The 9,709-nt window shown below is 40.2% G+C and overlaps 1 protein-coding gene across 1 annotated transcript; it reads left to right on the top strand.

The window, feature by feature from the left end:
* Positions 1-938: 938 nt before the first annotated feature.
* LOC129189508 (caspase-3-like) lies at positions 939-8,566 on the top strand. The gene is made up of 7 exons (XM_054791243.1): positions 939-975; positions 1,665-1,743; positions 4,036-4,193; positions 5,248-5,376; positions 6,336-6,511; positions 7,733-7,853; positions 7,966-8,566. The coding sequence occupies exons 2-7, from the start codon at positions 1,679-1,681 to the stop codon at positions 8,193-8,195; spliced, it is 879 nt and encodes a 292-aa protein (XP_054647218.1). The 5' UTR covers positions 939-975; positions 1,665-1,678; the 3' UTR covers positions 8,196-8,566.
* Positions 8,567-9,709: the final 1,143 nt, after the last annotated feature.

Raw genomic sequence — 9,709 nt, 5'->3', positions numbered from 1 at the left:
TTGTTTTTTTTTTTTTTTTTTTTTTTTTGCAGTAGGTCTTTAAAACAGCACAGCCTGTTCCTGTCATATAGAGGATCTTTGACCAACATGTTTTTATGCTGTAGGTCTTTAAAAACAGCACAGTTCTCCGGTCTTTGAGACGATCTTTGACTAGTATGTTTTTTGGTTTTTTTTTCAGTAGGCCCTTAAGAACTGGACAGTGCTTTTGTCATAAAGATGATCTTGCAAACAGCAGTGTTCCTGTCAGAGGATCTTTGACCAGATTTTTTTGCTTTAGGTTCTTAAAAGCAGCGTAGTGTTCCTGTCTTATAGAGGATCTTTGAGTAGCATTTTTTTTTTTTTTGCCATAAGTCCTTAAAACCAGCAGTGTCTTTGTGTTATAAAGAATCTTTGACTATCGTTTTTGTGGTATGTCCTTGCAAACAGCAGTGTTCTTTTCAAATGGAGCACATGTGTCAAACTCGTGCCATACACACTGCAGGTTTTCTCTCCAACCAGTTTCTCCAGCAGGTGATTTAATTGATGAGCTCCTTCCCTCAAATTGAAGGATCATTAAAATCTCCTGCTTTAGCAGAGTCTTAGCCCTCCATGGCACGAGTTTGACACACCTGAAATAGAGGATCCTTGACTATCACGAACATGGTGTGTTTCAAATTATGATTTTCGCACTTATATGTTATCAGATTAGCCATTTGCTGAGGTAAAAGTGTGAAGTAAATAGGTTCTATGAATAAGAGAGGTCCGACTCCCAGTCTTTCGTTTATGAAAATTTGAAAGAATAAAAATACTGTACTTTACATTGTAAATTCAGTTGTTACTGCCGCATGAGGTGATTGGTTGCTCTTTGGCCAATCATGGTCTCCTGTGCTATAATGTCCGATCATGTGCCAAGGTGTGTCTCTGATTGGCTGAGAGTTTCAGGTTCTTCTTCCAGGTTTGGGCTGGAGTATTAGCTCACATTAGGAGTCGCACCTCGTAAGTATGAGCTTCTTTCCTTTGTCAAGCCTTTCCGCAAGCGAATTTGTCTTGCTTTTGTCTTCAAACTAGATTTAATGTGTTGTCGCACCCAACCAAAAGTTTGCGGCAGACGGAAAGTTAGGAAATTGGATTGACGAATACACATATAATGCCAACGCACTGTCGCTATTTCAATGTTGTATCGACAGGAATAAATACAATAATAGCATGGTGTTATATGAACTTCAGAGATATCTATAAACTCTTCTATTCTTTGTGCACTGAAACCGAAAATAACCTTCCTCAAACTGTCACGTCATTTATGTTCCCAAAGTGCTGTCGTTTAGTGTCAGCTATTTACTACTCAGCATTATGACCTTACTTTCCCTTTCTTTGTTTAGCAAGCATTGCATTTAAAATATCAGCTCGCCTTTTCTGTCCAGGGCATAAAAAACCTAAAATGAGATATTGTTTAATGTAGATGTTTTCTTTGCATTCACTCTTATTTCATTTCCCTGAGCTCTTTTCACAGCAGCAAGCAGCTTTTATTGAAATTTGTTTGCAAGTACTGACTTGCCTGTTAAACGACACGTTGGGCAAAAAGTAACTGGTAAAAAAATGATTGAAAAAATATCTTGAATTAATGCAAATGTAAGACATTGTTAAAGCGTGTCCAATATCAGCATCTGTATTTTTATGTCTTGCAGTGTGAAAAAGCAGCATGACTGAGCCAGCTGGAGAGATCTGTGAGGACACTTTGGACGCCTTCAGTCTCTTTTCAAAGAGGTCATTACTGCACTGTTATTTACTACACAAACTGTTCGGCTGTCGAAATAGATGCTTACACAATGATATACAGTACATGCAAAACAACACTATTCTCATGTACAACCCCTGCGTAACTTCCTGTTGGGAAAGTGTATTTAGGCAGGCTTCCAACATTCCCAGTAGGTCCTTGTAAACAGCAGAGTGCTCCTATCTTATAGAGGATCTTTGACTAGCATTTTTTTTTTTTTTTTTACAGTAGGTCCTTAAAAACAGCACAGCTTACTGGCCTATAGAGGATCTTTGACAAGCTTTTTTTTACCCCTACAGATTCAAAGTGCTTGTCATGTGCACAGTAAAGAAACACGTTTCCCTGTACAATGAAATTCTTACTTTGCTGTCCACTCAGAATACCAGCATAAAAAATAGCATAAGTAGTATATGAATAGTAAAAAATTAGTGTAGAAATAAATAAGATAAATATTAAGGCATAAAAATGTTATATACAAATAAAAGAGCTGTGTGCTGTGCAAAAAGAGTATTTCAAGTATTCAGGTTGGTATTAAAGTGTCTGTCGTGTAATATTCTGATCAGCTGTTTAAGAGTCTGATGGCGGTGGTGTAGAACGAGTTCTTTAGACGGGTTGTCCTGCATTTTACACTCGTCTACCTCCGTCCTGAGGGCAGAAGTGTGAACAGTCCATGTTGTGTTTACAGTATGTCCTGGTGGTGGACCTCGTTCCAGAGCCATTGATGGTCTTTTTACAAACCCGTGACCAATTCAAGTGAATGGGAAATATAATAACATATAATCATGCTGGCGGACCAATCGCAGCGGCAGTTTGCGGGCGTAGTTACTTAAGATGTTACAGTTACTTGACAGCAAACACGGTGATGTCACTCAAAATGAGCCAATTAAATCATTTTTTTACTTGCCGAGCGAATGAGAGCCATTGCTTGCTCAAAAGTAAGAGCAGTTGATTGACAAATTGAACATTTAAAAGTGAATGGACGGACCAATATATGTTCATTCTTTCAGAATCCAGTGCTAAACCGCTGTGTCTCATATGCTCTGCAGCTGTAGCGCTGGTCAAAAGTGCAAACATGACGCGTCAACCTGACAAAACACACATCATTGGAGTGGAACTATGCACCGAAGTCTGATGTGAGAGTGCGGAAAATAACGTAGCTTTAGAGCCCAATATGAAAAACACATGAATTAATAACACAGCAACGTGCAAATGAGTTTTCACGAAGGACTCTATGAATATTAGAGCAAAACAGAACATCTTTCACTGACGAGAGAGTTGTGAAAGAGTGCTTCTACAGATTTTACTCAAAGGTAAACAAAAAGAGGAATTGTGTGACAACTTCAGGCAAATTCCAATGTGAGCTACAATAATAACAATAAAATGGGAAACTTTTAAGAGGGTGTGCTGTTGCGGCTTTCCTGTTAAAGAGACACTTATTCCGTTATTCCATAACCATTCCAAAATGTTCTGCTCATTCTATTCATTCATCAAAGATTACCACACTTTCCATAATTCCAATATTTTCTGTGACATTTTTCCCATTGAAAATGAATGGACAATTTCAATGTCGCCCCCTATTGGCGGAAATTTATTTGACATTCTGCTTGTCCTGTGCACAGTGGTATGGCTCAAGCTGTAGAGTGGTCATATCCCAACAATGATGGTCACTGGTTTGATCCTCAGTCGGTGAATACATTTCTACATTTTAGCATTACCGCATCCACAATCTCTACTGAAATTGCTTCATCTAGTTTGTTTTGTTTTCGGGAAAAATGGGAATAATAGAGTAAAAGGTTTAATGAGACTCGAAAAAGCTGGAATGTTGATATCAATAACTAATAACACAGCTATGCCTGTAAATATGGATAACGTTATTTTGATTCCTCAAGTTAGCCAGGGGCAGGGGGAAGTACTCATAAAATGTTTTCAAGGTTAGCAGGTCTGACTTTCTGTGTAAAAGTTGTCTTGTTGAATTTTTAGAACATTTAGAATATGCAGCAGGCGGCACCTTGGTGGTCGTAAGTGTGCTGAATGAAAGTTCTCCGATGCTGTGTTCAATGTGACACACGATTGTCAAGTGGAAAAACACCATGAATGTCGAAATGCTTTGCAGAGTCAGCCTTTGTCACCGGGTCTTGACAAAACCACTCGACTGAGTCACTGAGCTTCCAGATCCTGTTAAAGAGCACATTTGAGCTGAAAGCTGCAGAGCAGGTTGCTCCACCTGTTTCTTTGAGCGCTGCTCATAACTTGACTCTGCACTTTTTTTTTTTTTTTTTTAGGAAAAATCCATCAAATGCAGACAGTGAGAAAGCTGAGGAAACTGACTCTGTGCCCACCAGCAAGGCATCAGTCTGTAACCCATACCGTTACAAGATGGACTACCCACACATGGGACTCTGCCTCATTATCAACAATAAGAACTTCCACCGAAGTACAAGTAAATACGCCCATCCCGCCTGTATGTGCACGTCCAACGCTGTTATTTCTCATTCTTTCAATTTAAATCATTCCCCAAACTGTCAGTCGGAGTTGGTTTCCTACATGGGGTGTTAAGGCATGAAATGTCTTTTATTCGACATCCTTCACAATCCTTTTGTAGCCTTCTTTGAGTGTCTGATGAACTGACAGACAACGGCATACACATTACAGTCTGACGGGGCACGACTAATGTAGTGACTTTACAGGTACATCCGGTATTTTTACACCTGCCATAGGACAAGCTTAACTTGTGATTTGTTGTCAGTGAAGCACAGATCTGCAGTGTTTCCCATCCAGAGCCTGCCACAAATACATTATAACACGACTGTCTGTGTGCTTCTTAGCACACCTCGTACGCACTTGGTTAGCCAGAGAATAAGAAGACACAGCAGGAGGGATCAGTGTTTCCAACTTAGTGACTTTGTTGCTATATTTGGCAAGTAAATACTAATACCCCTCTAAATACTTTTTTTTTTTTTTTTTTTTTTAAAGCGACTCAAAAACTGAGAGGTTCTCAACAGGGTGAGATAGAAGTGGTTTCGGGTGGTAAAGGTATAGAAAGAACACGGCAGCATGTCTTCGATTTGGTGGGCTCATTAAGCTGTGACGGCGTCGGGGAAAGTTACGTATTGGTTTCACTTTCGGTTTCACAAAGTGCCAAGTCTTCACGCCCGTCTTGATGAAAAACAAAGACATAAACATGTCAAAATCGTGGGCTTTCTAACAGAGACTCTGGCACGAAAGTGTCATTGTCAGCCCCTCCCCTATCTCAAAGCACTCACTGGCAGCTCCGTCTTGTTTGTGACATGAAAAAAAACAACAAAAAAAACAGTCCTAAACATATTTGTTGAGCTCTCCTACATTACAATTCCATGCAAACGCATCATGGCCAATTATGCAAATTATACCGCTGCCACAAACAGATTGCCGTCCCGTAGGAAACACTGATCTTTATAATAACCAAAGAAGCTCAGCACTGAAGCAATCTTGTTTTTTGGTTTGTGTCTCCCCAGACATGAGCACTCGCAACGGGACGGATGTGGACGCTGCCATTGCCATGAAGACATTTTCCGAACTTGGGTATTCAATTAAGGTGGCCACGGATCAGACCGTAAAGCAGATGATGAGTCTGATGCACAGTGGTAATGTCATGTTTTGGATGATTATTGCAAGTACAGTAGATCCCTGCAGTCTTTTTTCTGCTTTGGTATCCATATCTGTTTCTATCATGTTTCCTTATTTCTTTTCTGATCTTAAAATTGGAAATAATTTGGTTTTTTTTAAGGTAAATTACATAGAAAGTGATTTGGTGTGCTATCTGCAGGTGAAAAACAGTGATAAAGCTATGAATATCTCTCTTCTTTCCCCGTAACTTTCACTGTCCTCTTTATCCGTATCTATAATGTGTTTTTTTCATGGTACATAGAAAGTGGTTTGTTGACACTATGTGCAGGTAAAAAAATAAAAAGAGTGTCACAACTACGAATATCTCATATCTCCTTTCCCCGTAACGTTTACTCGTCTCGCTGTCCTCTTTATCTGTGTCTATCACTTGTTTCTATTTTTCTTTTCTCTGCTTAAAATTGTAAGTCATTAGTTTTTGTTTGTGGTAACTTACACAGAAAGTGGTTTGATGGCGCTACCTGTGGGTGAAAAGAGTGCTAAAGCTCTGAATAGCTCTCACATGCGGCTCTTTTTCCCCGTAAACTTTCACTCGTCTCGCTGACCTCTTTATCTATGGATAATTTGTTTTTTTTCATGGTAAGTTACATAGAAAGTGGTTCGGTGGCGCTATCTGCAGGTGAAAAAGAGTGTTGAAGCTATGAATATCACAGGCGGTTGGTCAATGGATCAACCAGTTCCGTAAAGTCCAAAAAAGATGCGCAAGTCAAAATGGTGCCCCATTAAAACTAAAAATGTGGAAGATGATGGATGGAGGTCCAGGTCTGTATTGGATGGCATCTGGGACCACAGTCCGCCAGTTATTGTTCCCTGCTGTATGTTGTATGTCTGTTATTGTTTCTTAATGTGTAAAACTGAATTCAAGATGTGTTTAATAACTGTGAGGTTATGCCACCATGTCTTGTTTGGTTCCGTGTAGCATCCCAAGAGGACCACAGCAGTAGCGCATCCTTCGTGTGTGTGCTGCTAAGTCATGGCGATGAGGGCGTGATATTTGGAACTGATGGTTTTGAACAGCTTGAGAACCTGACAAAACCTTTTAAAGGACATCGCTGCAAGACTCTGGTGGGGAAACCAAAGCTCTTCTTTATACAGGTTAGTTCAATGTACAGTGGTGTGAAAAGTGTTTTTCCCCCTTCCTAATTTTTTTTGTTTGCATGTTTGTCACACTTAAATGTTTCAGAAGATCATCAAACAAATTTAAATATTAGTCAATGACAACACAGCTGGGCACAAAATGCAGTTTTTAAATGAAACTTTTTATTATTAGGAGAGAAAGTGATTGCCCACTCAGTCACCAAGATGGATGGGCCACCCTTAGCAGCAACAACTGCAATCAAGCGTCTTCGATAACTTGCAATGAGTTTCTTACAGCGCTGTGGAGGAATTTTGACCCATTCATCTTCGCAGAATTGTTGCAATTCAGCCATGAACCGTCTTTTTAAGGTCATGCCCCAGCATCTCAATAGGATTCAGGTCAGGACTTTGACTAGGCCACTCCACAGTCTTCATTTTGTTTTTCTTCAGCCACTCAGATGTGGGCTTGCTGGTGTGTTTGGCATCATTGTCCTGCTGCAGAACCCAAGTTGGTTTCATCTTGAGGTCACGAACAGATGGCCGGACATTCTCCTTCAGGATTTTTTGGTAGACAGCAGAATTCATGGTTCCATTAATCACAGCAAGTCTTTCAGGTCCTGAGGCAGCAAAACAGCCCCAGACCATCACACTACCGCCAGCAGTGGTTTTGGTCTCGGAACTCTGCTATGCAGGCTGTTTTTGTCCAGTGTCTTTCTTATGGTGGAGTCATGAACCGGCCTTAACTGAGGCAAGTGATGCCTGCAGTCCTTTGGATGTTATTGTGGAATCTTTTGTGACCTCTTGGATGAGTCGTTGCTGCGCTGTTGGGGTCATTTTGGTTGGCTGGCCACTCCTGGGAAGGTTCACCACTGTTCCATGTTGTCGCCATTTGTGGATAATGACTCTCACTGTGGTTCGCTGGAGTCCCAAAGCTTTATCACCTTTTCCAGACTGATACATCTCAATTAATCTCAGTTATGTTATGTTTTATCACTTTTTCACACAGGGCCATGCACTTTAGATTTGGATTTTTTTTCCCCTTTTAATAATAAAAAGTTTTACTTATAAACTGTATTTTGTGTTCAGTTGTGTTGTTATTGACTAATATTTAAATTTGTTTGATGATCTGAAAAATTTAAGTGTGCCAAACAGTACAGTACACACATGCAGGTAATAAGTTGGTTGTTTTTAGTTGTTTTTTTTTTTAACAAGAAGCCATATTTCGCTGTGTGTTTTCAGGCATGCCGCGGCTCGGCACTGGACGACGGAACCAACCTTCAAGCTGACAGCATCGAGGAGCAAACCTCAGAGAGGATCCCTGTGGAGGCGGATTTCTTATACGCCTATTCCACAGCCCCTGGTATGCAACCACATTACTCTCCTTGCACTCATAATACAGCGCTCCTCCATCTTGCTGCATGATACAATAAAGGTAAAGTGCTGTGAATGTAACGTTGAAAACAACCCATCAGGCTACTACTCATGGAGGAACACGCAGAACGGTTCCTGGTTCATGCAGGCGCTGTGCGACATGTTGCAGCGTCACAAAGGAGAGTTGGAACTGATGCAGATCATGACCCGCGTCAACCACAAGGTGGCGATGCACTTTGAATCCAGCTCCAACCTCCCGGGATTTACCGGCAAGAAGCAAATCCCCTGCATCGTCTCCATGTTGACCAAAGACCTTTACTTTCCTAAGTAGCTTTGGTTTTTTTTGTTTTTTAATATATATTTTTAGCTTTTCATTTGTTAGGGTTTGCCTCGACTGCATATATTTTGGTCTGTGCTACTTTTAAGAAGTTATTGCTGTAAATCACTGTCTGGTTAGAACATTTCACTGCACAAGTGTCATTCAAATGCCAGGATACAGTTGTTGTAAAATAAGTGACAACTAGAGGCCGCCAAAGGCACGTTTGAGTTGTAGGTCTTAAAAAAACAAAACAAAACAAACAATACCAAGTAAAATTCCTGGATCTCAATATTCCTTTTTTTAAGCACAGACACCCTAACGTGTTTTTTATGCTTCAGAAAGATACACTAAAAAATACATGTGAAATAAATTGATCAACCCATGATTCAATTTCTGTTACATTACACTGCGCGAGTATTTAACCTTGACTTGGCTTGCACCCAATCTTATGATCTGGATCGAAGTCCTGTATATGCATTTTGTTATTTCAACAGAGTCAATTGAATGCATGCTAAATACTCCAGTATTTAGCATGCATTGCATGACAATTAAGTGCTCTAAATATCTTAGTAAGGCACAAACAGCACAGTAGCTTTCGTTTCCTGCAGCACCGGTGCAGAAACGAGAGGCTGCAGACGACAGTGAAACCAAGAGGAAGTGAAAATGAAATTGAACACAAAGATCGTGTATCTCCGCATGATGATCCGGCAACATTTTCATCGTTTCCATATACAGTACTTATTTGTCTTGATGGCATTGTTTGCCCCGTTTTATTTGCCCCGCGATTGCACTCATCATGACAGCGCTTTTTAAGGTGCTGAATGATAAATTTCAATCATTTAAAATCGTTAAGCGTATTCAGGGAAATGCCGAATGCTGACACTGAAATCATATAATATGTGTTTTGCTAACGTTTGTGAAGGTAATTCATTCGTTTCCACTAAAATGTAAGATTAACTTATTTTGTATAATGGAACACACGTAAAGGCCAGCGACAACTGAGCAGAGTGGCACCTCTTCCCCGTATCAGCTTTTAGTCGGTTGTGCTCAGGCTCCACCGGGGTTGAGCGATACGGCAATTTTTGGTATCCCTTCGATACCAAGTTCATCGAGGGCAGATTTGGTCTATACAGCACTTTGAATGATGTTGTGAGTGAAGGATAACTTCCGAGTGGGAACTTCTTCAGTAACTGTCCCTTGCTCCTCCTCCTCCAGTCTCGGAAGAAGTGACGAGAACTATATAACAAAAAAACTGTAAATTTTTCAACATTTGAGCACACATTTAACACAGAAAATTGCCTTTCAATGTTATTTTTTACAGCAAAAATAACAAGATTAACCTTAAATCTTCTTCTCCCACTGACCCAGTCCCTCCTTGTTGTTTTAAAGGATGTATGGGCAACTGTACTTGCACAGATACAGCCTTTTTAAAGATGCAAATGGTATTTTAGACACCTTCCAGTCAGGTTACAGAGTCCTCTGTAGTACTGAGTCTGCACTTTTAACCGTTTTAAATGCCCTGTTTT

Source organism: Dunckerocampus dactyliophorus, chromosome 11, assembly GCF_027744805.1.
Source record: "Dunckerocampus dactyliophorus isolate RoL2022-P2 chromosome 11, RoL_Ddac_1.1, whole genome shotgun sequence".
NCBI lineage: Eukaryota > Metazoa > Chordata > Actinopteri > Syngnathiformes > Syngnathidae > Dunckerocampus > Dunckerocampus dactyliophorus.
The sequence above is the reverse complement of the archived record's forward strand: the minus strand, read 5'-3'. Positions and strand labels throughout refer to the sequence as shown.

Excerpts from the sequence above, each read along its gene's own strand:
- LOC129189508 (XM_054791243.1), top strand. The coding sequence starts at position 1,679 with ATGACTGAGCCAGCTGGAGAGATCTGTGAGGACACTTTGGACGCCTTC. Across the intron at positions 4,194-5,247 it reads GAACTTCCACCGAAGTACAA|ACATGAGCACTCGCAACGGG; the intron begins GTAAATACGCCC and ends GTGTCTCCCCAG. Across the intron at positions 5,377-6,335 it reads GATGAGTCTGATGCACAGTG|CATCCCAAGAGGACCACAGC; the intron begins GTAATGTCATGT and ends GGTTCCGTGTAG.